Below are 24,589 nucleotides of genomic sequence, written 5' to 3' on the forward strand. Positions count from 1 at the left end.
CTGTCCAGCTAGTGGAGCCCGGTGCTGGTTTCAAAAATACGGGGGACCCCTACGCTTTTTGTCCCCCGTATTTTTGGAACCAGGACCAGGCGCAGAGCCCGGTGCTGGTTGTTTAAATATGGGGGAACCCCTGTCAATTTTTTCCCCATATTTTTGCAACCAGGGCCGGCTCAAAGAGCCCGAGGCTGGTTTGGTTTAGGAGGGGGGACCCCACGCATTTTTTTTTTGGAAAAATTAAAACATTTCCCACCCCTTCCCACTGAAAAACATGCACGGATCTCATGGATCCGTGCATGCCTATACAAACACGGGATAAAAAAGCAGGTCTGTTTTTTTTAGCACTTTTTCACGATTTGTATTTCATCACGGCAGTGTTTGGCTATTGTCGGCAGTGTTTGTGTTTTGCACTTTTTAGTAAATTCCCGATTTCTACCAAATTGCAGGCGTATTTGACCGATGGTGTATTGATTCGTGATTTTTTCCTAGGACTTCCAAAATATTACGAATGCCCTCATCACTGCCGTGATTTTTGCTTAGTAAATTACCAAGATGACACTTTGAAGAAAAAACGGCATCTCGGTCAAAATCGGGACCTTAGTAAATATACCCCAATGTGTGGGTTTTTTCCCCCTTGGGGAACAATGTTGTGCCTTGGCAGTTTTAAAATCTTGTTTAGTGTGCTGCGAATTGAAAAAAGATTGAAAATCACTGATAAATTCCTCTCACTTTCACTATGGAATCACAACCACACAGAGATAAGAGTGGTGCAGAACCCACTGTGTAGATTGTAAGCTTGCAAGCTGTGCCCTCCTGCCACTTTGTCTGTAATACCCGGTTTACTTTTGTTACTGTGCTTGTTCCCAATTGGAGTGCAGTATACTAGTGCTAGATCAATAAATAGCATTCTGAATGATTCACACTGATTTAAAACTGTTAAATAGAATACAAACTATAAATAGAAGTGTACTTAGTTCAGCCGGTCTAACTCCTCATGTTAAAAACATGAAGCAATACTCATAAAAGTAATGTAATAAACTCCTTATCAAACCGAGACAATGATTATATGAAACCGCTAAAATAAGGAACAGGTCATGTTGTTATGCAGACGTAATATGTAAGTGAGATAATAATACACTGGAGATGTAACTGTACCACTAAATATGCCGCATATCCCTCGCTATGTATAAATCAAGCCTGTAATTACCATTCCAGGGTCACGCATTAGGCATCACCGAGAGAGGAGCTTGGAAAACAATAAATGGTCTACACGTATGTCCCAGGTTCCTGTCTCATGGTTTAATGCAACTGGGGTGTACAAATGTAACTCAGATGTTTCTTCTGTCTCTTCTTCTAGAGCAGGCATGTCCAACCTGCGGCCCTCCAGCTGTTGAGAAACTACACATCCCAGCATGCCCTGACACAGCTTTAGTATTCTCTGACAGCAAAACAATGTCAGGGCATGCTGGGATATGTAGTTTCACAACAGCTGGAGGGCCGCAGGTTGGACATGCCTGTTCTAGAGTATTGCACTGTAGCACCGGACAGAGTCTGAGGGGTGATGAAGCTTTTACATGTATATAAACAAATATTAAAATAAATTGGTGTGCACATAACTTTGACACCACTGCAATGTCCGGCGGCTGCAGCGCTAAAGGTGTGGTTGGGGGTGGCACCCGGCAGCCAGGAGTACTAAGTCCCATGCTGTGGTTCTGTAATGGTTGAAGCCGACTGGTAGTAAATAAAGGTTGATAAATTAATATATAAAATAAAGTATATTAGATTTCATGGCTCTTCACTATCCTTGGGCTGTGGAGGTTGTGGTGACGACAGGGGTCCTCCCCAATCCTTGGAAGACCATGGTTTAAGGCTGATGGGGTGACACTTGGCCATCACACAGACCCCTGCTACCAGCAGCTACACTCAGTAAGCTGTCAGAGGGACTGCTAATGACGGCTCCTGAGTTTGAATGCACTCAGGAGGTGCAAGGACTTATGGGAGTCTCAGCCAGCTAATTGCCTGGAGGACTAAGGTAGGGACATGCAGTAAACTGTTGTCCCAGGTCAGGGCCACTCACCCTCTGAAAGTCACTGTTGACCAGACATGAACCAGGTTCACTGGCAAAGATTTTGGAGGGTGTTTGGGCATGAATTTAAAGGATTAAATCTCTCCCCAGACTTGTAGGTGTCTGGTAGGGAAGTAGGCAGTGCCTCTGTCTCCCTGGCTCCATCATGCAGAGAGGAGAGTGTTCTACCCTGTGCATGCTTCTAGACACATGAAAGCTTCATCAGCCTGGCTGCGTTAGTTGGAAAGACAGGGACTGGATTTACCCCTGCTGTATTGTGTTCCTGATCTGAATGAATGGGGCTGATCTAGCCCATGAAATTCATGTATCTGTAAGGGTAGAGAACCTGGCAACTTCCCTTTGCCACCCACTCTCACCATCAGGAATCTGTCCCTTGTGGTCAGTTCTCAGTCACAGAGGGAAACATTGCACCCTTCCCTTAACAGAACCGATGAAACCTAGCAATCTGTTGTAAGTTTGATAAATGCGTAGTATATAACCACTGTGTGTGGGCAGAATATTGGGGGTAATTCTGAGTTGATCGCAGCAGCAAGTTTGTTAGCAACTGGGCAAAACCATGTGCACTGCAGGGGAGGCAGATATAACATGTGTAGAGAGAGTTAGATTTGGGTGGGTTATTTTGTTTCTGTGCAGGGTAAATACTGGCTGCTTTATTTTTACACTGCAATTTAGATTTCAGTTTGAACACACCCCACCCAAATCTAACTCTCTCTGCACATGTTATATCTGCCTCCCCTGCAGTGCACATGGTTTTTCCCAATTGCTAACAGAATTCCTGCTGCGATCAACTTGGAATTACCCCCATTGGGCCGTGGAACTTTGTTTAGTTGTTGCTGCAAGTGCACCTATAGCTTGTTCATAAATGGCCTCAGAGATAATAGAAGAGAGGTGATCCCTTTGTGAACACTGCCGTTTATGAGTTATATCATTGTTGGACTTTGCCAGTGATTGTTGGTGTTGTCATATATTGGGATAGGTAGAAATCAGATACTCTCAGCCTTTTTTTTATAATTAGTTTTCTCTAACGTCCTAAGTGGATGCTGGGGACTCCGTAAGGACCATGGGGAATAGCGGCTCCGCAGGAGACTGGGCACAAAAGTAAAGCTTTAGAACTACCTGGTGTGCACTGGCTCCTCCCCCTATGACCCTCCTCCAAGCCTCAGTTAGATTTTTGTGCCCGAACGAGAAGGGTGCACACTAGGTGGCTCTCCTGAGCTGCTTAGTGAAAAGTTTAGTTTTAGGTTTTTTATTTTCAGTGAGACCTGCTGGCAACAGGCTCACTGCATCGAGGGACTAAGGGGAGAAGAAGCGAACTCACCTGCGTGCAGAGTGGATTGGGCTTCTTAGGCTACTGGACATTAGCTCCAGAGGGACGATCACAGGCCCAGCCATGGATGGGTCCCAGAGCCGCGCCGCCGGCCCCCTTACAGAGCCAGAAGACAGAAGAGGTCCGGAAAATCGGTGGCAGAAGACGTCCTGTCTTCAACAAGGTAGCGCACAGCACTGCAGCTGTGCGCCATTGCTCTCAGCACACTTCACACTCCGGTCACTGAGGGTGCAGGGCGCTGGGGGGGGGGCGCCCTGAGACGCAATAAAAACACCTTGGATGGCAAAAAATGCATCACATATAGCTCCTGGGCTATATGGATGAATTTAACCCCTGCCAGAATACATAGAAAAACGGGAGATAAGGCCGCCGATAAGGGGGCGGAGCCTATCTCCTCAGCACACTGGCGCCATTTTCCCTCACAGCTCCGTTGGAGGGAAGCTCCCTGGCTCTCCCCTGCAGTCACTACACTACAGAAAGGGTTAAAAAAGAGAAGGGGGGCACTAATTACGCGCAGTATTAAAGTCACAGCAGCTATAAGGGGAAAAACACTTATATAAGGTTATCCCTGTATATATATATAGCGCTCTGGTGTGTGCTGGCAAACTCTCCCTCTGTCTCCCCAAAGGGCTAGTGGGGTCCTGTCCTCTATCAGAGCATTCCCTGTGTGTGTGCTGTATGTCGGTACGTTTGTGTCGACATGTATGAGGAGAAAAATGATGTGGAGACCGAGCAGATTGCCTGTAATAGTGATGTCACCCCCTAGGGGGTCGACACCTGAGTGGATGAACTGTTGGAAGGAATTACGTAACAGTGTCAGCTCTCTATAAAAGACAGTGGTTGACATGAGACAGCCGGCTACTCAGCTTGTGCCTGTCCAGACGTCTCATAGGCCGTCAGGGGCTCTAAAGCGCCCGTTACCTCAGATGGCAGATATAGACGCCGACACGGATACTGACTCCAGTGTCGACGGTGAAGAGACAAATGTGACTTCCAGTAGGGCCACACGTTACATGATTGAGGCAATGAAAAATGTTTTACACATTTCTGATAATACGAGTACCACCAAAAAGGGGTATTATGTTCGGTGAGGAAAAACTACCTGTAGTTTTCCTGAATCTGAGAAATTAAATGAGGTGTGTGATGATGCGTGGTTTTCCCCCGATAACAACTGATAATTTCTAAAATGTTATTGGCATTATATCCTTTCCTGCCAGAGGTTAGGGTGCGTTGGGAAACACCCCCTAGGGTGGATAAAGCGCTCACACGCTGGTAAGAACAAGGGCTCTACCCTCTCCTGAGATGGCCGCCCTTAAGGATCCTGCTGATAAAAAGCAGGAGGGCATCCTAAAATGTATTTACACACATACTGGTGTTATACTGCGACCAGCAATCGCCTCAGCCTGGATGTGCAGTGCTGGGTTGGCGTGGTCGGATTCCCTGACTGAAAATATTGATACCCTAGATAGGGACAGTATATTATTGCCTATAGAGCATTTAAAAGATGCATTTCTATATATGCGTGATGCACAGCGGAATATTTGCCGACTGGCATCAAGTCTAAGTGCGTTGTCCATTTCTACCAGTAGAGGGTTATGGACACGACAGTGGTCAGGTGATGCGGATTCCAAACGGCATTTGGAAGTATTGCCTTATTAAGGGGAGGAGTTATTTGGGGTCGGTCTTTCAGACCTGGTGGCCACGGCAACAGCTGGGAAATCCACGTTTGTACCCCAGGTCGCCTCTCAACATGAGAAGACGCCGTATTATCAGGCGCAGTCTTTTCGTGGGCAAGCGGGCAAAAGGTTCCTCATTTCTGCCCCGTGACAGAGGGAGAGGAAAAAGGCTGCAGAAATCAGCCAGTTCCCAGGAACAGAAACCCTCTCCCGCCTCTGCCAAGCCCTCAGTATGACGCTGGGGCTTTACAAGCAGAATCAGGCACGGTGGGGGCCCGTCTCAATGAATTTCAGCGCGCAGTGGGCTCACTCGCAAGTAGACCCCTGGATCCTTCAGGTGCTATCTCAGGGGTACAAATTGGAATTCGAGACGTCTCCCCCTCGCCGTTTCCTAAAGTCGGCTTTACCGATGTCTCCTTCTGACAGGGAGACAGTTTTGGAAGCCATTCACAAGCTGTATTCCCAGCAGGTGATAATCAAGGTACCCCTCCTGCAACAGGGAACGGGGTATTATTCCACACTGTTGTGGTACCGAAGCCGGACGGCTCGGTGAGACCGATTCTAAATCTAAAATCTTTGAACACTTACATACAGAGGTTCAAATTCAAGATTGAGTCACTCAGAGCAGTGATTGCGAACCTGGAAGAAGAGGACTACATGATGTCTCGGTACATCAAGGATGCTTACCTTCATGTCCCAATTTACCCTTCTCACCAAGGGTACCTCAGGTTTATGGTACAGAACTGTCACTATCAGTTTCAGACGCTGCCGTATGGATGGTCCACGGCACCCCGGGTCTTTACCAAGGTAATGGCCGAAATGATGATACTCCTTCAAAGGAAGGGAATTTTAGTTATCCCTTACTTGGACGATTCCCTGATAAGGGTAAGATCCAGGGAACAGTTGGAGGTCGGTGTAGCACTATCTCAGGTAGTGTTGCGGCAGCACGATTGGATTCTCAATATTCCAAAATCGCAGCTGATTCCGACGACTCGTCTTCTGTTCTTAGGGATGATCCTGGACACAGTTCAGAAAAAGGTGTTTCTCCCGGAGGAGAAAGTCAGGGAGTTATCCGAGCTAGCGGGGTACCTCCTATAACCGAGCCAAGTCTCAGTACATCAATGAGATGGTTCTGGAAAAAATGGTGGCTTCATATGAAGCAATCCCATGCGGCAGATTCCACGCAAGAACTTTCCAGTGGGACCTGCTGGACAAATGGTCTGGGTCGCATCTTCAGATGCATCAGCGGATAACCCTGTCACCAAGCACAAGGGTGTCTCTCCTGTGGTGGTTGCAGAGTGCTCATCTTCTAGAGGGCCGCACATTCAGGACTGGGTCCTGGTGACCACGGATGCCAGCCTGCGAGGCTGGGGAGCAGTCACACAGGGAAGGAATTTCCAGAGCTTATGGTCAAGCCTGGAGACATCACTTCACATAAATATCCTGAAGCTAAGGGCCATTTACAATGCTCTAAGCTCAGCAAGACCTCTGCTTCAAGGTCACCCGGAGTTGATCCATTCGGACAACATCACGGCAGTCACCCACGTAAACAGACAGGGTGACACAAGAAGCAGGAGGGCAATGGCAGAAGCTGCAAGGATTCTTCGCTGGGCGGAAAATCATGTGATAGCACTGTCAGCAGTATTCATTCCGGGAGTGGACAACTGGGAAGCAGACTTCCTCAGCAGACACGACCTCCACCCGGGAGAGTGGGGACTTCACCCAGAAGTCTTCCACATGTTTATAAAACTCGACAAGTATTGCGCCAGGTCAAGGGACCCTCAGGCAATAGCTGTAGACGCTCTGGTAACACAGTGGGTGTACCAGTCAGTGTATGTGTTCCCTCCTCTGCCTCTCATGACCAAGGCACTGAGAATTATAAGATGGAGAGGAGTAAGCACTATATTCGTGGCTCCGGATTGGCCAAGAAGGACTTGGTAACCGGAACTTCAAGAGATGCTCACGGAGGATCCGTGGCCTCTACCTCTAAGAAGGGACCTGCTCCAGCAAGGACCCTGTCTGTTCCAAGACTTACCGCGGCTGCGTTTAACGGCATGGCGGTTGAACGCCGGATCCTGAAGGAAAAAGGCATTCCGGATGAAGTCATCCCTATCCTGATCAAAGCCAGGAAAGATATAACCGCAAAACATTATCACCGCATTTGGCGAAAATATGTTGCGTGGTGCGAGGCCAGTAAGGCCCCGACGGAGGAATTTTCAACTAGGTCGATTCCTACATTTCCTGCAAACAGGAGTGTCTATGGGCCTGAAATGGGGGTCTATTAAGGTTCAAATTTCGGCCCTGTCAATTTTCTTCCAAAAAGAACTAGCTTCAGTCCCTGAAGTTCAGACGTTTGTGAAAGGGGTACTGTATATACAGCCTCCTTTTGTGCCTCCAGTGGCACCTTGGGATCTAAATGTAGTTTTTGGGTTCCAAAAGTCACATTGGTTTGAACCACTTAAATATGTGGAGTTAAAATATCTCACATGGAAAGTGGTCATGCTGTTGGCCCTGGCCTGGGCCAGGTGCGTGTCAGAATTGGCGGCTTTATCCTGTAAAAGCCCTCATCTGATTTTCCATTCGGACAGGGCGGAATTGAGGACTTGTCCTCAGTTTCTCCCTAAGGTGGTTTTCAGCGTTTCACCTGAATCAACCTATTGTGGTGCCTGCGGCTACTAGGGACTTGGAGGACTCCAAGTTGCTAGACGTTGTCAGAGCCCTGGAAATATAGGTTTCCAGGACGGCTGGAGTCAGAAAATCTGACTCGTTGTTTATTCTGTATGCACCCAACAAGCTGGGTGCTCCTGCTGCTAAGCAGACTATTGCTCGTTGGATTTGTAGTACAATTCAGCTTGCACATTCTGTGGCAGGCCTGCCACAGCCAAAATCTGTAAAAGCCCATTCCACAAGGAAGGTGGGCTCATCTTGGGCGGCTGCCCGAGGGGTCTCGGCTTTACAACTTTGCCGAGCAGCTACTTGGTCAGGAGCAAATACGTTTGTAAAATTCTACAAATTTGATACCCTGGCTGAGGAGGACCGGGAGTTCTCTCATTTGGTGCTGCAGAGTCATCCGCACTCTCCCGCCCGTTTGGGAGCTTTGGTATAATCCCCATGGTCCTTACGGAGTCCCCAGCATCCACTTAGGACGTTAGAGAAAATAAGAATTTACTTACCGATAATTCTATTTCTCGTAGTCCGTAGTGGATGCTGGGCGCCCATCCCAAGTGCGGATTGTCTGCAATACTGGTACATAGTTATTGTTACCAAAAAATCGGGTTATTGCTGTAGTGAGCCATCTTTTCTAGAGGCTCCTCTGTTATCATGCTGTTAACTGGGTTTAGATCACAAGTTATATGGTGTGATTGGTGTGGCTGGTATGAGTCTTACCCGGGATTCAAAATCCTTCCTTATTGTGTACGCTCGTCCGGGCACAGTATCCTAACTGGCTTGGAGGAGGGTCATAGGGGGAGGAGCCAGTGCACACCAGGTAGTTCTAAAGCTTTACTTTTGTGCCCAGTCTCCTGCGGAGCCGCTATTCCCCATGGTCCTTACGGAGTCCCCAGCATCCACTACGGACTACGAGAAATAGAATTATCGGTAAGTAAATTCTTATTTTTTTTACAATATGGCTTTGGCCGTGTATGAGGTTTTTCTGGTTTTGTTGCTTTCCTGATATTTGTTGTCTAAACCTATATAACTGTGTTGGCAATCTGTTCTACATTGATGGAAAATAGGTAAAGGAACACTGAATGTATAAGGGGGGTCATTCCGAGGTTGTTCGCTCGCAAGCTGCTTTTAGCAGCTTTGCACACGCTAAGCCGCCGCCTACTGGGAGTGAATCTTAGCTCATCAAAATTGCGAACAAAAGATTAGCAGAATTGCGAATAGACACTTCTTAGCAGTTTCTGAGTAGCTCCAGACTTACTCGGCATCTGCGATCAGTTCAGTCAGTTTCGTTCCTGGTTTGACGTCACAAACACACCCAGCGTTCGGCCAGACACTCCTCCGTTTCTCCAGCTACTCCCGCGTTTTTCCCAGAAACGGTAGCGTTTTTTCACACACACCCATAAAACGGCCAGTTTCCGCCCAGAAACACCCACTTCCTGTCAATCACACTCCGATCACCAGAACGAAGAAAAAACCTTGTAATGCCGTGAGTAAAATACCTAACTGCATAGCAAATTTACTTGGCGCAGACGCACTGCGGACATTGCGCATGCGCATTAGCAACTATTCGCTCTGTTGCGACAAAAAATTAACGAGCGAACAACTCGGAATGACCCCCAATAGTTATTGGAGCACTCACCATATGGATAAGAGTTACTGGAGAACTCACCAGAGGCATATTAGTAATTGTAATACTCAACAGAGGGATAATATTTAATGGAGCACTCACCAGATGGATAATAGTTATGAGAGCACTCACCGGATGGATATAGTAACTGGAGAACTCACCAGAGGGATAATAGTTATTGGAGAACTAATTGATTGGATATAGTAATTGGAACACTCACCATAGGGATAATAGTTACTGGAACACTCAGCAGAGGGATATAGTAATTGGAACACTCACCAGAGGGATAATAGTTATTGGAACACTCACCAGAGGAATATAGTAATTGGAACACTCACCAGAGGGATAATAGTTAATGTAGAACTCACCAGAGGGATAATAGGTATTGGAACACTCACCAGAGGGATAATAGTTATTGGAGAACTCACCAGAGGGATAATAGGTATTGGAACACTCACCAGAGGGATAATAGGTATTGGAACACTCACTAGAGGGATAATAGTTATTGGAGAACTCACCAGAGGGATAATAGTTATTGGAACACTCACCAGAGGGATAATAGGTATTGGAACACTCACCAGAGGGATAATAGTTATTGGAGAACTCACCAGAGGGATAATAGTAATTGGAACACTCACCAGAGGGATAATAGTAATTGGAACACTCACCAGAGGGATAATAGGTATTGGAACACTCACCAGAGGGATAATAAGTATTGGAACACTCACCAGAGGGATAATAGTTATTGGAGAACTCACCAGAGGGATAATAGTAATTGGAACACTCACCAGAGGGATAATAGGTATTGGAACACTCACCAGAGGGATAATAGTTATTGGAGAACTCACCAGAGGGATAATAGGTATTGGAACACTCACCAGAGAGATAATAGTTAATGGAGAACTCACCAGAGGGATAATAGTAATTGGAACACTCACCAGAGGGATAATAGGTATTGGAACACTCACCAGAGGGATAATAGTTATTGGAGAACTCACCAGAGGGATAATAGTAATTGGAACACTCACCAGAGGGATAATAGGTATTGGAACACTCACCAGAGGGATAATAGTTATTTGAGAACTCACCAGAGGGATAATAGTAATTGGAACACTCACCAGGGGGATATGTAGAACTCACCAGAGGGATAATAGTAATTGGAACACTCACCAGAGGGATATAGTAATTGGAACACTCACCAGAGGGATAATAGTTATTGGAGAACTCACCAGAGGGATAATAGCTATTGGAACACTCACCAGAGGGATATAGTAATTGGAACACTCACCAGAGGGATAATAGTTATTGGAGAACTCACCAGAGGGATAATAGCTATTGGAACACTCACCAGAGGGATAATAGGTATTGGAACACTCACCAGAGGGATAATAGGTATTGGAACACTCACCAGAGGGATAATAGTTATTGGAGAACTCACCTTCCACTTGGCTTTAGCAAAATTTTTCTCAATCTGAGCACAGACTCCGTCCTTTATGTTTTTATCAGATGCTGCATTCCCTGAAACCCTAAAAATAAAAAAACATGAGCACCAATTACCAGAGAGCAGCGGACGCTTGTGTAGCAGGTTTACAATAGCAGAGACTGGATGGCGGTTTAGGCTCATGTCATGGAAAACCTCTGTTATGACCAATGAGAGCACACAGAGGAGAAGGAACGCTGGCTTTATATGACTTTATGTTACATTGATTTTATTGTCTTGTTTTATGTCAGTGTGACTATCCCATGGTGCACTGGGGGGGCTTCATAACAGAAATGGCCACAATTGTTCATGTGATTATAATGGTGTCTGTAGCATCTGATGCATAGGTGCAGACTCCCTGGCTGCCCGCTCAGGAAGGGAGAAGCCAGGTTGGCACAGCGGGAGACAGTGCATGGGGGAGGTGGAGCCATTGACCTGAAATAGGGGCGGTACATGGGCATGCTGGGGGCGTGTCACCATGACCACCTCACCGCTATACACTGCTGATATTACTGGCATTGTACAGCATGGGCGTGGCTGCGATTATGTAATAGTCGCAAATTGCATCATCAGCCCCCGAGTCCACCCACTTCACTTGTAAGTGGGTGGCTGGGTGGAGGGTAACCTCTTGGCCATTCCGGAATGGTAGGCAAGTATGTTCTGATTGGATAACGTGAGCGGGTCTCCATGTCTCTTGCGAGTGCGGAAGATGTGAGTGGATTAGACATCCAGCAGAGAGACTTTGGGGGTTATTCAGAGATGAACGAGGATTGCTGCATACGCGGCCAGATCTGTGTTCCTCTCCTCACATGCTGGGGACCGCCCAGCACAGGGTAATACCACCCAGCATGTGTGAGGCCGCACCCCAATGCGTCTGCAGTTACATTGTGGAGGCAGCTCTAAGGCTGACCCCTGGCTGTGTTGTCAGGCGGTCAGCGCCCATTTTTTTTACTGAGCGGCTGCATGTGACATCACGCAGCCGCCCCGAAAACGTTCCCTGTGGTTCGGTATGAATGAGGTGGAGCAATAGGTCTATTTCACACCTAGAGTATACTGTGGTGTGGTCAGCATGAGGTGGAGCATATAGCCCAGCTCTCGCCTAGAGTATACTGTGGTGCGGTCAGCGTGAGGCGGAGCATATAGCCCAGCTCTCGCCTAGAGTATACTGTGGTGCGGTCAGCGTGAGGCGGAGCATATAGCCCAGCTCTCGCCTAGAGTATACTGTGGTGCGGTCAGCGTGAGGTGGAGCATATATCCCAGCTCTCGTCTAGAGTATACTGTGGTGTGGTCAGCGTGAGGCGGAGCATATAGCCCAGCTCTCGCCTAGAGTATACTGTGGTGTGGTCAGCGTGAGGTGGAGCATATATCCCAGCTCTCGTCTAGAGTATACTGTGGTGTGGTCAGCGTGAGGCGGAGCATATAGCCCAGCTCTCGCCTAGAGTATACTGTGGTGTGGTCAGCGTGAGGTGGAGCATATATCCCAGCTCTCGTCTAGAGTATACTGTGGTGCGGTCAGCGTGAGGTAGAGCATATATCCCAGCTCTCGCCTAGAGTATACTGTGGTGCGGTCAGCGTGAGGCGGAGCATATAGCCCAGCTCTCGCCTAGAGTATACTGTGGTGTGGTCAGCGTGAGGTGGAGCATATAGCCCATTTCACACCTAGAGTATACTGTGGTGTGGTCAGCGTGAGGTGGAGCATATAGCCCATTTCACACCTAGAGTATACTGTGGTGTGGTCAGCGTGAGGTGGAGCATATATCCCAGCTCTCGCCTAGAGTATACTGTGGTGTGGTCAGCGTGAGGTGGAGCATATATCCCAGCTCACGCCTAGAGTATACTGTGGTGTGGTCAGCGTGAGGTGGAGCATATATCCCAGCTCTCGCCTAGAGTATACTGTGGTGTGGTCAGCGTGAGGTGGAGCATATATCCCAGCTCTCGCCTAGAATATACTGTGGTGAGGTCAGTGTGAGGTGGAGCATATATCCCAGCTCTCGCCTAGAGTATACTGTGGTGAGGTCAGTGTGAGGTGGAGCATATATCCCAGCTCTCGCGTAGAGTATACTGTGGTGCGGTCAGCGTGAGGTGGAGCATATATCCCAGCTCTCGCTTAGAGTATACTGTGGTGCGGTCAGCGTGAGGTGGAGCATATATCCCAGCTCTCGTCTAGAGTATACTGTGGTGTGGTCAGCGTGAGGTGGAGCATATATCCCAGCTCTCGTCTAGAGTATACTGTGGTGTGGTCAGCGTGAGGTGGAGCATATATCCCAGCTCTCGCCTAGAGTATACTGTGGTGTGGTCAGCGTGAGGCGGAGCATATAGCCCAGCTCACGCCTAGAGTATACTGTGGTGTGGTCAGCGTGAGGTGGAGCATATATCCCAGCTCACGCCTAGAGTATACTGTGGTGTGGTCAGCGTGAGGTGGAGCATATATCCCAGCTCTCGCCTAGAGTATACTGTGGTGTGGTCAGCATGAGGTGGAGCATATATCCCAGCTCTCGCCTAGAGTATACTGTGGTGTGGTCAGCGTGAGGTGGAGCATATAGCCCAGCTCTCGCCTAGAGTATACTGTGGTGAGGTCAGCGTGAGGTAGAGCATATATCCCAGCTCTCGCCTAGAGTATACTGTGGTGTGGTCAGCGTGAGGTGGAGCATATATCCCAGCTCTCGCCTAGAGTATACTGTGGTGCGGTCAGCGTGAGGCGGAGCATATATCCCAGCTCTCGCCTAGAGTATACTGTGGTGTGGTCAGCGTGAGGTGGAGCATATAGCCCAGCTCTCGCGTAGAGTATACTGTGGTGTGGTCAGCGTGAGGCGGAGCATATAGCCCAGCTCTCGCCTAGAGTATACTGTGGTGTGGTCAGCGTGAGGTGGAGCATATATCCCAGCTCTCGTCTAGAGTATACTGTGGTGTGGTCAGCGTGAGGCGGAGCATATAGCCCAGCTCTCGCCTAGAGTATACTGTGGTGCGGTCAGCGTGAGGTGGAGCATATATCCCAGCTCTCGCCTAGAGTATACTGTGGTGTGGTCAGCGTGAGGTGGAGCATATAGCCCATTTCACACCTAGAGTATACTGTGGTGTGGTCAGCGTGAGGTGGAGCATATATCCCAGCTCTCGCCTAGAGTATACTGTGATGTGGTCAGCGTGAGGTGGAGCATATATCCCAGCTCTCGCCTAGAGTATACTGTGATGTGGTCAGCGTGAGGTGGAGCATATATCCCAGCTCTCGCCTAGAGTATACTGTGGTGTGGTCAGCGTGAGGCAGAGCATATAGCCCAGCTCTCGCCTAGAGTATACTGTGGTGTGGTCAGCGTGAGGTGGAGCATATATCCCAGCTCTCGTCTAGAGTATACTGTGGTGTGGTCAGTGTGAGGTGGAGCATATAACCCAGCTCTCGCCTAGAGTATACTGTGGTGTGGTCAGCATGAGGTGGAGCATATATCCCAGCTCTCGCCTAGAGTATACTGTGGTGCAGTCAGCGTGAGGTGGAGCATATATCCCAGCTCTCGCCTAGAGTATACTGTGGTGCAGTCAGCGTGAGATGGAGCATATATCCCAGATCACGCCTAGAGTATACTGTGGTGTGGTCAGCGTGAGGTGGAGCATATAGCCCAGCTCTCGCGTAGAGTAAACTGTGGTGTGGTCAGCGTGAGGCGGAGCATATAGCCCAGCTCTCGCCTAGAGTATACTGTGGTGTGGTCAGCGTGAGGTGGAGCATATATCCCAGCTCTCGTCTAGAGTATACTGTGGTGCGGTCAGCGTGAGGTGGAGCATATATCCCAGCTCTCGCCTAGAGTATACTGTGGTGAGGTCAGCGTGAGGCGGAGCAATAGGCCCATTTCACACCTAGAGTATACTGTGGTGTGGTCAGCGTGAGGTGGAGCATATATCCCAGCTCTCGCCTAGAGTATACTGTGGTGTGGTCAGCGTGAGGTGGAGCATATATCCCAGCTCTCGTCTAGAGTATACTGTGGTGAGGTCAGCGTGAGGTGGAGCATATAGCCCAGCTCTCGCCTAGAGTATACTGTGGTGAGGTCAGCGTGAGGTGGAGCATATATCCCAGCTCTCGCCTAGAGTATACTGTGGTGTGGTCAGCGTGAGGTGGAGCATATATTCCAGCTCTCGCCTAGAGTATACTGTGGTGTGGTCAGCGTGAGGTGGAGCATATATCCCAGCTCTCGCCTAGAGTATACTGTGGTGTGGTCAGCGTGAGGTGGAGCATATAGCCCAGCTCTCGTCTAGAGTATACTGTGGTGCAGTCAGCGTGAGGTGGAGCATATATCCCAGCTCTCGCCTAGAGTATACTGTGATGTGGTCAGCGTGAGGTGGAGCATATAACCCAGCTCACGCCTAGAGTATACTGTGGTGTGGTCAGAGTGAGGCGGAGCATATATCCCAGCTCTCGCCTAGAGTATACTGTGGTGTGGTCAGCGTGAGGTGGAGCATATATCCCAGCTCTCGCCTAGAGTATACTGTGGTGTGGTCAGCGTGAGGTGGAGCATATAGCCCAGCTCACACCTAGAGTATACTGTGGTGCGGTCAGCGTGAGGTGGAGCATATATCCCAGCTCTCGTCTAGAGTATACTGTGGTGTGGTCAGCGTGAGGTGGAGCATATATCCCAGCTCTCGCCTAGAGTATACTGTGGTGCGGTCAGCGTGAGGTGGAGCATATAGCCCAGCTCTCATCTAGAGTATACTGTGGTGTGGTCAGCGTGAGGTGGAGCATATATCCCAGCTCTCGTCTAGAGTATACTGTGGTGTGGTCAGCGTGAGGTGGAGCATATAGCCCAGCTCACACCTAGAGTATACTGTGGTGTGGTCAGCGTGAGGTGGAGCATATATCCCAGCTCTCGTCTAGAGTATACTGTGGTGCAGTCAGCGTGAGGTGGAGCATATATCCCAGCTCATGCCTAGAGTATACTGTGGTGCGGTCAGCGTGAGGTGGAGCATATATCCCAGCTCTCGCCTAGAGTATACTGTGGTGTGGTCAGCGTGAGGTGGAGCATATATCCCAGCTCATGCCTAGAGTATACTGTGATGCAGTCAGCGTGAGGTGGAGCATATATCCCAGCTCTCGCCTAGAGTATACTGTGGTGAGGTCAGCGTGAGATGGAGCATATATCCCAGCTCATGCCTAGAGTATACTGTGGTGCGGTCAGCGTGAGGTGGAGCATATAGCCCAGCTCTCGCCTAGAGTATACTGTGGTGTGGTCAGCGTGAGGTAGAGCATATAGCCCAGCTCACGCCTAGAGTATACTGTGGTGTGGTCAGCGTGAGGTGGAGCATATATCCCAGCTCACGCCTAGAGTATACTGTGGTGCGGACAGCATGAGGTGGAGCATATATCCCAGCTCTCCCCTAGAGTATACTGTGGTGTGGTCAGCGTGAGGTGGAGCATATATCCCAGCTCTCGCCTAGAGTATACTGTGGTGAGGTCAGCGTGAGGTGGAGCATATAACCCAGCTCTCGCCTAGAGTATACTGTGGTGCGGTCAGCGTGAGGCGGAGCATATAGCCCAGCTCTCATCTAGAGTATACTGTGGTGTGGTCAGCGTGAGGTGGAGCATATATCCCAGCTCTCCCCTAGAGTATACTGTGGTGCGGTCAGCGTGAGGTGGAGCATATATCCCAGCTCACGCCTAGAGTATACTGTGGTGTGGTCAGCGTGAGGTGGAGCATATATCCCAGCTCTCCCCTAGAGTATACTGTGGTGTGGTCAGCGTGAGGTGGAGCATATATCCCAGCTCTCCCCTAGAGTATACTGTGGTGTGGTCAGCGTGAGGTGGAGCATATATCCCAGCTATATCCCAGCTCACGCCTAGAGTATACTGTGGTGCGGACAGCATGAGGTGGAGCATATATCCCAGCTCTCCCCTAGAGTATACTGTGGTGTGGTCAGCATGAGGTGGAGCATATATCCCAGCTCTCCCCTAGAGTATACTGTGGTGTGGTCAGCGTGAGGTGGAGCATATATCCCAGCTCACGCCTAGAGTATACTGTGGTGCGGACAGCATGAGGTGGAGCATATATCCCAGCTCTCGCCTAGAGTATACTGTGGTGTGGTCAGCGTGAGGTGGAGCATATATCCCAGCTCTCGCCTAGAGTATACTGTGGTGTGGTCAGCGTGAGGTGGAGCATATATCCCAGCTCTCGCCTAGAGTATACTGTGGTGTGGTCAGCGTGAGGTGGAGCATATATCCCAGCTCACGCCTAGAGTATACTGTGGTGTGGTCAGCGTGAGGTGGAGCATATATCCCAGCTCTCGCCTAGAGTATACTGTGGTGCGGACAGCATGAGGTGGAGCATATATCCCAGCTCACGCCTAGAGTATACTGTGGTGCGGACAGCATGAGGTGGAGCATATATCCCAGCTCTCGCCTAGAGTATACTGTGGTGCGGACAGCATGAGGTGGAGCATATATCCCAGCTCACGCCTAGAGTATACTGTGGTGCGGACAGCATGAGGTGGAGCATATATCCCAGCTCTCGCCTAGAGTATACTGTGGTGTGGACAGCATGAGGTGGAGCATATATCCCAGCTCTCGTCTAGAGTATACTGTGGTGTGGTCAGCGTGAGGTGGAGCATATAGCCCAGCTCACGCCTAGAGTATACTGTGGTGAGGTCAGTGTGAGGTGGAGCATATATCCCAGCTCTCGCCTAGAGTATACTGTGGTGTGGTCAGCGTGAGGTGGAGCATATATCCCAGCTCTCCCCTAGAGTATACTGTGGTGCGGTCAGCGTGAGGTGGAGCATATAGCCCAGCTCACACCTAGAGTATACTGTGGTGTGGTCAGCGTGAGGTGGAGCATATATCCCAGCTCTCGCCTAGAGTATACTGTGATGTGGTCAGCGTGAGGTGGAGCATATATCCCAGCTCTCGCCTAGAGTATACTGTGGTGTGGTCAGCGTGAGGTGGAGCATATATCCCAGCTCTCGCCTAGAGTATACTGTGGTGCGGTCAGCGTGAGGTGGAGCATATATCCCAGCTCTCGCCTAGAGTATACTGTGGTGTGGTCAGCTTGAGGTGGAGCATATAACCCAGCTCTCGCCTAGAGTATACTGTGGTGTGGTCAGCGTGAGGTGGAGCATATATCCCAGCTCTCGCCTAGAGTATACTGTGGTGTGGTCAGCTTGAGGTGGAGCATATAACCCAGCTCTCGCCTAGAGTATACTGTGGTGTGGTCAGCGTGAGGTGGAGCATATATCCCAGCTCACGCCTAGAGTATACTGTGGTGTGGTCAGCATGAGGTGGAGCATATATCCCAGCTCTCGCCTAGAGTATACTGTGGTGCAGTCAGCGTGAGGTGGAGCATATATCCCAGCTCTCGCCTAGAGTATACTGTGGTGCAGTCAGCGTGAGATGGAGCATATATCCCAGATCACGCCTAGAGTATACTGTGGTGTGGTCAGCGTGAGGTGGAGCATATATCCCAGCTCACGTCTAGAGTATACTGTGGTGTGGTCAGCGTGAGGCGGAGCATATAGCCCAGCTCTCGCGTAGAGTATACTGTGGTGTGGTCAGCGTGAGGCGGAGCATATAGCCCAGCTCTCGCCTAGAGTATACTGTGGTGTGGTCAGCGTGAGGTGGAGCATATATCCCAGCTCTCGTCTAGAGTATACTGTGGTGTGGTCAGCGTGAGGCGGAGCATATAACCCAGCTCTCCCCTAGAGTATACTGTGGTGTGGTCAGCGTGAGGTGGAGCATATATCCCAGCTCTCGCCTAGAGTATACTGTGGTGTGGTCAGCATGAGGTGGAGCATATATCCCAGCTCTCGCCTAGAGTATACTGTGGTGCAGTCAGCGTGAGGTGGAGCATATATCCCAGCTCTCGCCTAGAGTATACTGTGGTGCAGTCAGCGTGAGATGGAGCATATATCCCAGATCACGCCTAGAGTATACTGTGGTGTGGTCAGCGTGAGGTGGAGCATATAGCCCAGCTCTCGCGTAGAGTATACTGTGGTGTGGTCAACGTGAGGCGGAGCATATAGCCCAGCTCTCGCCTAGAGTATACTGTGGTGTGGTCAGCGTGAGGTGGAGCATATATCCCAGCTCTCCCCTAGAGTATACTGTGGTGTGGTCAGCGTGAGGTGGAGCATATATCCCAGCTCTCGTCTAGAGTATACTGTGGTGTGGTCAGCGTGAGGTGGAGCATATAGCCCATTTCACACCTAGAGTATACTGTGGTGTGGTCAGCGTGAGGTGGAGCATATATCCCAGCTCTCGCCTAGAGTATACTGTGGTGTGGTCAGCGTGAGGTGGAGCATATATCCCAGCTCTCGTCTAGAGTATACTGTGGTGAGGTCAGCGTGAGGTGGAGCATATAGCCCAGCTCTCGCCTAGAGTATACTGTGGTGTGGTCAGCGTGAGGTGGAGCATATATCCCAGATTACGCCTAGAGTATACTGTGGTGCGGTCAGCGTGAGGTGGAGCATATATCCCAGCTCTCGCCTAGAGTATACTGTGGTGTGGTCAGCGTGAGGTGGAGCATATATTCCAGCTCTCGCCTAGAGTATACTGTGGTGTGGTCAGCGTGAGGTGGAGCATATATCCCAGCTCTCGCCTAGAGTATACTGTGGTGTGGTCAGCGTGAGGTGGAGCATATAGCCCAGCTCTCGTCTAGAGTATACTGTGGTGCAGTCAGCGTGAGGTGGAGCATATATCCCAGCTCTCGCTTAGAGTATACTGTGGTGTGGTCAGCGTGAGGTGGAGCATATAACCCAGCTCACGCCTAGAGTATACTGTGGTGTGGTCAGAGTGAGGCGGAGCATATATCCCAGCTCTCGCCTAGAGTATACTGTGGTGTGGTCAGCGTGAGGTGGAGCATATATCCCAGCTCTCGCCTAGAGTATACTGTGGTGTGGTCAGCGTGAGGTGGAGCATATAGCCCAGCTCACACCTAGAGTATACTGTGGTGCGGTCAGCGTGAGGTGGAGCATATATCCCAGCTCTCGTCTAGAGTATACTGTGGTGTGGTCAGCGTGAGGTGGAGCATATATCCCAGCTCTCGCCTAGAGTATACTGTGGTGCGGTCAGCGTGAGGTGGAGCATATAGCCCAGCTCTCATCTAGAGTATACTGTGGTGTGGTCAGCGTGAGGTGGAGCATATATCCCAGCTCTCGTCTAGAGTATACTGTGGTGTGGTCAGCGTGAGGTGGAGCATATAGCCCAGCTCACACCTAGAGTATACTGTGGTGTGGTCAGCGTGAGGTGGAGCATATATCCCAGCTCTCGTCTAGAGTATACTGTGGTGCAGTCAGCGTGAGGTGGAGCATATATCCCAGCTCATGCCTAGAGTATACTGTGGTGCGGTCAGCGTGAGGTGGAGCATATATCCCAGCTCTCGTCTAGAGTATACTGTGGTGTGGTCAGCGTGAGGTGGAGCATATATCCCAGCTCTCGCCTAGAGTATACTGTGGTGTGGTCAGCGTGAGGTGGAGCATATATCCCAGCTCATGCCTAGAGTATACTGTGGTGCAGTCAGCGTGAGGTGGAGCATATATCCCAGCTCTCGCCTAGAGTATACTGTGGTGTGGTCAGCGTGAGGTGGAGCATATATCACAGCTCTCGTCTAGAGTATACTGTGGTGTGGTCAGCGTGAGGTGGAGCATATATCCCAGCTCATGCCTAGAGTATACTGTGGTGCGGTCAGCGTGAGGTGGAGCATATAGCCCAGCTCATGCCTAGAGTATACTGTGGTGTGGTCAGCGTGAGGTGGAGCATATATCCCAGCTCTCGCCTAGAGTATACTGTGGTGCGGTCAGTGTGAGGCGGAGCATATATCCCAGCTCTCGCCTAGAGTATACTGTGGTGTGGTCAGCGTGAGGTGGAGCATATATCCCAGCTCACGCCTAGAGTATACTGTGGTGCGGTCAGTGTGAGGTGGAGCATATAGCCCAGCTCTCGCCTAGAGTATACTGTGGTGTGGTCAGCGTGAGGTAGAGCATATAGCCCAGCTCACGCCTAGAGTATACTGTGGTGTGGTCAGCGTGAGGTGGAGCATATATCCCAGCTCTCGTCTAGAGTATACTGTGGTGCAGTCAGCGTGAGGTGGAGCATATATCCCAGCTCTCGCCTAGCGTATACTGTGGTGCAGTCAGCGTGAGGTGGAGCATATATCCCAGCTCTCGCCTAGAGTATACTGTGGTGCGGTCAGTGTGAGGTGGAGCATATAGCCCAGCTCTCGCCTAGAGTATACTGTGGTGCAGTCAGCGTGAGGTAGAGCATATATCCCAGCTCTCGCCTAGAGTATACTGTGGTGCGGTCAGCGTGAGGTGGAGCATATATCCCAGCTCTCGCCTAGAGTATACTGTGGTGTGGTCAGCGTGAGGTGGAGCATATATCCCAGCTCTCGCCTAGAGTATACTGTGGTGTGGTCAGCGTGAGGCGGAGCATATATCCCAGCTCTCGCCTAGAGTATACTGTGGTGCGGTCAGCGTGAGGTAGAGCATATAGCCCAGCTCTCGCCTAGAGTATACTGTGGTGTGGTCAGCGTGAGGTGGAGCATGTATCCCAGCTCACACCTAGAGTATACTGTGGTGCGGTCAGCGTGAGATGGAGCATATATCCCAGGTCACGCCTAGAGTATACTGTGGTGTGGTCAGCGTGAGGTAGAGCATATAGCCCAGCTCACGCCTAGAGTATACTGTGGTGTGGTCAGCGTGAGGTGGAGCATGTATCCCAGCTCACACCTAGAGTATACTGTGGTGCGGTCAGCGTGAGATGGAGCATATATCCCAGGTCACGCCTAGAGTATACTGTGGTGCGGTCAGCGTGAGGTGGAGCATATATCCCAGCTCACGCCTAGAGTATACTGTGGTGTGGTCAGCGTGAGGTGGAGCATGTATCCCAGCTCACACCTAGAGTATACTGTGGTGCGGTCAGCGTGAGGTGGAGCATATATCCCAGCTCTCGCCTAGAGTATACTGTGGTGTGGTCAGCGTGAGGTGGAGCATATATCCCAGCTCTCGCCTAGAGTATACTGTGGTGCGGTCAGCGTGAGGTGGAGCATATAGCCCAGCTCACGTCTAGAGTATACTGTGGTGCGGTCAGCGTGAGGTGGAGCATATATCACAGCTCTCGTCTAGAGTATACTGTGGTGCGGTCAGCGTGAGGTGGAGCATATATCCCAGCTCTCGCCTAGAGTATACTGTGGTGTGGTCAGCGTGAGGTGGAGCATATATCCCAGCTCATGCCTAGAGTATACTGTGGTGTGGTCAGCGTGAGGTGGAGCATATATCCCAGCTCATGCCTAGAGTATACTGTGGTGTGGTCAGCGTGAGGTGGAGCATATAACCCAGCTCTCGCCTAGAGTATACTGTGGTGTGGTCAGCGTGAGGTGGAGCATATATCCCAGCTCTCGCCTAGAGTATACTGTGGTGTGGTCAGTGTGAGGTGGAGCATATATCCCAGCTCTCATCTAGAGTATACTGTGGTGTGGTCAGTGTGAGGTGGAGCATATAACCCAGCTCACATCTAGAGTATACTGTGGTGTGGTCAGCGTGAGGTGGAGCATATATCCCAGCTCTCGCCTAGAGTATACTGTGGTGTGGTCAGCGTGAGGTGGAGCATATAGCCCAGCTCTCGCCTAGAGTATACTGTGGTGTGGTCAGTGTGAGGTGGAGCATATATCCCAGCTCTCGCCTAGAGTATACTGTGGTGTGGTCAGTGTGAGGTGGAGCATATATCCCAGCTCATGCCTAGAGTATACTGTGGTGTGGTCAGCGTGAGGTGGAGCATATATCCCAGCTCTCGCCTAGAGTATACTGTGGTGTGGTCAGTGTGAGGTGGAGCATATATCCCAGCTCTCATCTAGAGTATACTGTGGTGTGGTCAGCGTGAGGTGGAGCATATAACCCAGCTCTCGCCTAGAGTATACTGTGGTGTGGTCAGCGTGAGGTGGAGCATATATCCCAGCTCTCATCTAGAGTATACTGTGGTGTGGTCAGCGTGAGGTGGAGCATATAGCCCAGCTCTCGCCTAGAGTATACTGTGGTGTGGTCAGCGTGAGGTGGAGCATATAGCCCAGCTCTCGCCTAGAGTATACTGTGGTGTGGTCAGTGTGAGGTGGAGCATATATCCCAGCTCATGCCTAGAGTATACTGTGGTGTGGTCAGCGTGAGGTGGAGCATATAGCCCAGCTCTCGTCTAGAGTATACTGTGGTGTGGTCAGCGTGAGGTGGAGCATATATCCCAGCTCATGCCTAGAGTATACTGTGGTGTGGTCAGCGTGAGGTGGAGCATATATCCCAGCTCTCGCCTAGAGTATACTGTGGTGTGGTCAGTGTGAGGTGGAGCATATATCCCAGCTCTCATCTAGAGTATACTGTGGTGTGGTCAGTGTGAGGTGGAGCATATAACCCAGCTCACATCTAGAGTATACTGTGGTGTGGTCAGCATGAGGTGGAGCATATATCCCAGCTCTCGCCTAGAGTATACTGTGGTGTGGTCAGCGTGAGGTGGAGCATATAGCCCAGCTCTCGCCTAGAGTATACTGTGGTGTGGTCAGTGTGAGGTGGAGCATATATCCCAGCTCTCGCCTAGAGTATACTGTGGTGTGGTCAGTGTGAGGTGGAGCATATAACCCAGCTCACATCTAGAGTATACTGTGGTGTGGTCAGCATGAGGTGGAGCATATAGCCCAGCTCTCGCCTAGAGTATACTGTGGTGTGGTCAGCGTGAGGTGGAGCATATATCCCAGCTCTCGCCTAGAGTATACTGTGGTGTGGTCAGCGTGAGGTGGAGCATATATCCCAGCTCTCGTCTAGAGTATACTGTGGTGTGGTCAGCGTGAGGTGGAGCATATAGCCCAGCTCTCGCCTAGAGTATACTGTGGTGTGGTCAGCGTGAGGTGGAGCATATAGCCCAGCTCTCGCCTAGAGTATACTGTGGTGTGGTCAGCGTGAGGTGGAGCATATAACCCAGCTCTCGCCTAGAGTATACTGTGGTGTGGTCAGCGTGAGGTGGAGCATATAGCCCAGCTCTCGCCTAGAGTATACTGTGGTGTGGTCAGCGTGAGGTGGAGCATATAACCCAGCTCTCGCCTAGAGTATACTGTGGTGTGGTCAGCGTGAGGTGGAGCATATATCCCAGCTCCCGCCTAGAGTATACTGTGGTGTGGTCAGCGTGAGGTGGAGCATATAGCCCAGCTCTCGCCTAGAGTATACTGTGGTGTGGTCAGCGTGAGGTGGAGCATATAGCCCAGCTCCCGCCTAGAGTATACTGTGGTGTGGTCAGCGTGAGGTGGAGCATATAGCCCAGCTCCCGCCTAGAGTATACTGTGGTGTGGTCAGCGTGAGGTGGAGCATATATCACAGTTCTCGCCTAGAGTATACTGTGGTGCGGTCAGCGTGAGGTGGAGCATATAGCCCAGCTCTCGCCTAGAGTATACTGTGGTGTGGTCAGCGTGAGGTGGAGCATATAGCCCAGCTCACGCCTAGAGTATACTGTGGTGCGGTCAGCGTGAGGTGGAGCATATAGCCCAGCTCTCGCGTAGAGTATACTGTGGTGTGGTCAGCGTGAGGCGGAGCATATAGCCCAGCTCACGCCTAGAGTATACTGTGGTGCAGTCAGCGTGAGGTGGAGCATATAGCCCAGCTCTCGCGTAGAGTATACTGTGGTGTGGTCAGCGTGAGGCGGAGCATATAGCCCAGCTCACGCCTAGAGTATACTGTGGTGCAGTCAGCGTGAGGTGGAGCATATATCCCAGCTCACGCCTAGAGTATACTGTGGTGT

General features: G+C 50.3%; 1 protein-coding gene and 1 long non-coding RNA gene across 3 annotated transcripts in view; one reads left to right on the forward strand and one right to left on the reverse strand.

Moving 5' to 3' along the window:
* The window catches only part of LOC134958670 (uncharacterized), a 358,801-nt gene that overhangs the window by 242,794 nt on the left and 91,418 nt on the right, over nucleotides 1-24,589 (forward strand). The window lies entirely within an intron of this gene.
* CAMKV (CaM kinase like vesicle associated) overlaps nucleotides 1-24,589 on the reverse strand; it is a 188,152-nt gene that overhangs the window by 13,063 nt on the left and 150,500 nt on the right. For both annotated transcript variants that reach the window (XM_063941408.1, XM_063941406.1), the window contains one exon: nucleotides 10,819-10,906. In XM_063941408.1, coding sequence (XP_063797478.1) covers nucleotides 10,819-10,906 — 88 coding nt within the window. The remainder of the gene's footprint in view (nucleotides 1-10,818; nucleotides 10,907-24,589) is intronic.

This window comes from Pseudophryne corroboree, chromosome 9 (assembly GCF_028390025.1).
Source record: "Pseudophryne corroboree isolate aPseCor3 chromosome 9, aPseCor3.hap2, whole genome shotgun sequence".
NCBI classification, from domain to species: Eukaryota; Metazoa; Chordata; class Amphibia; order Anura; family Myobatrachidae; genus Pseudophryne; species Pseudophryne corroboree.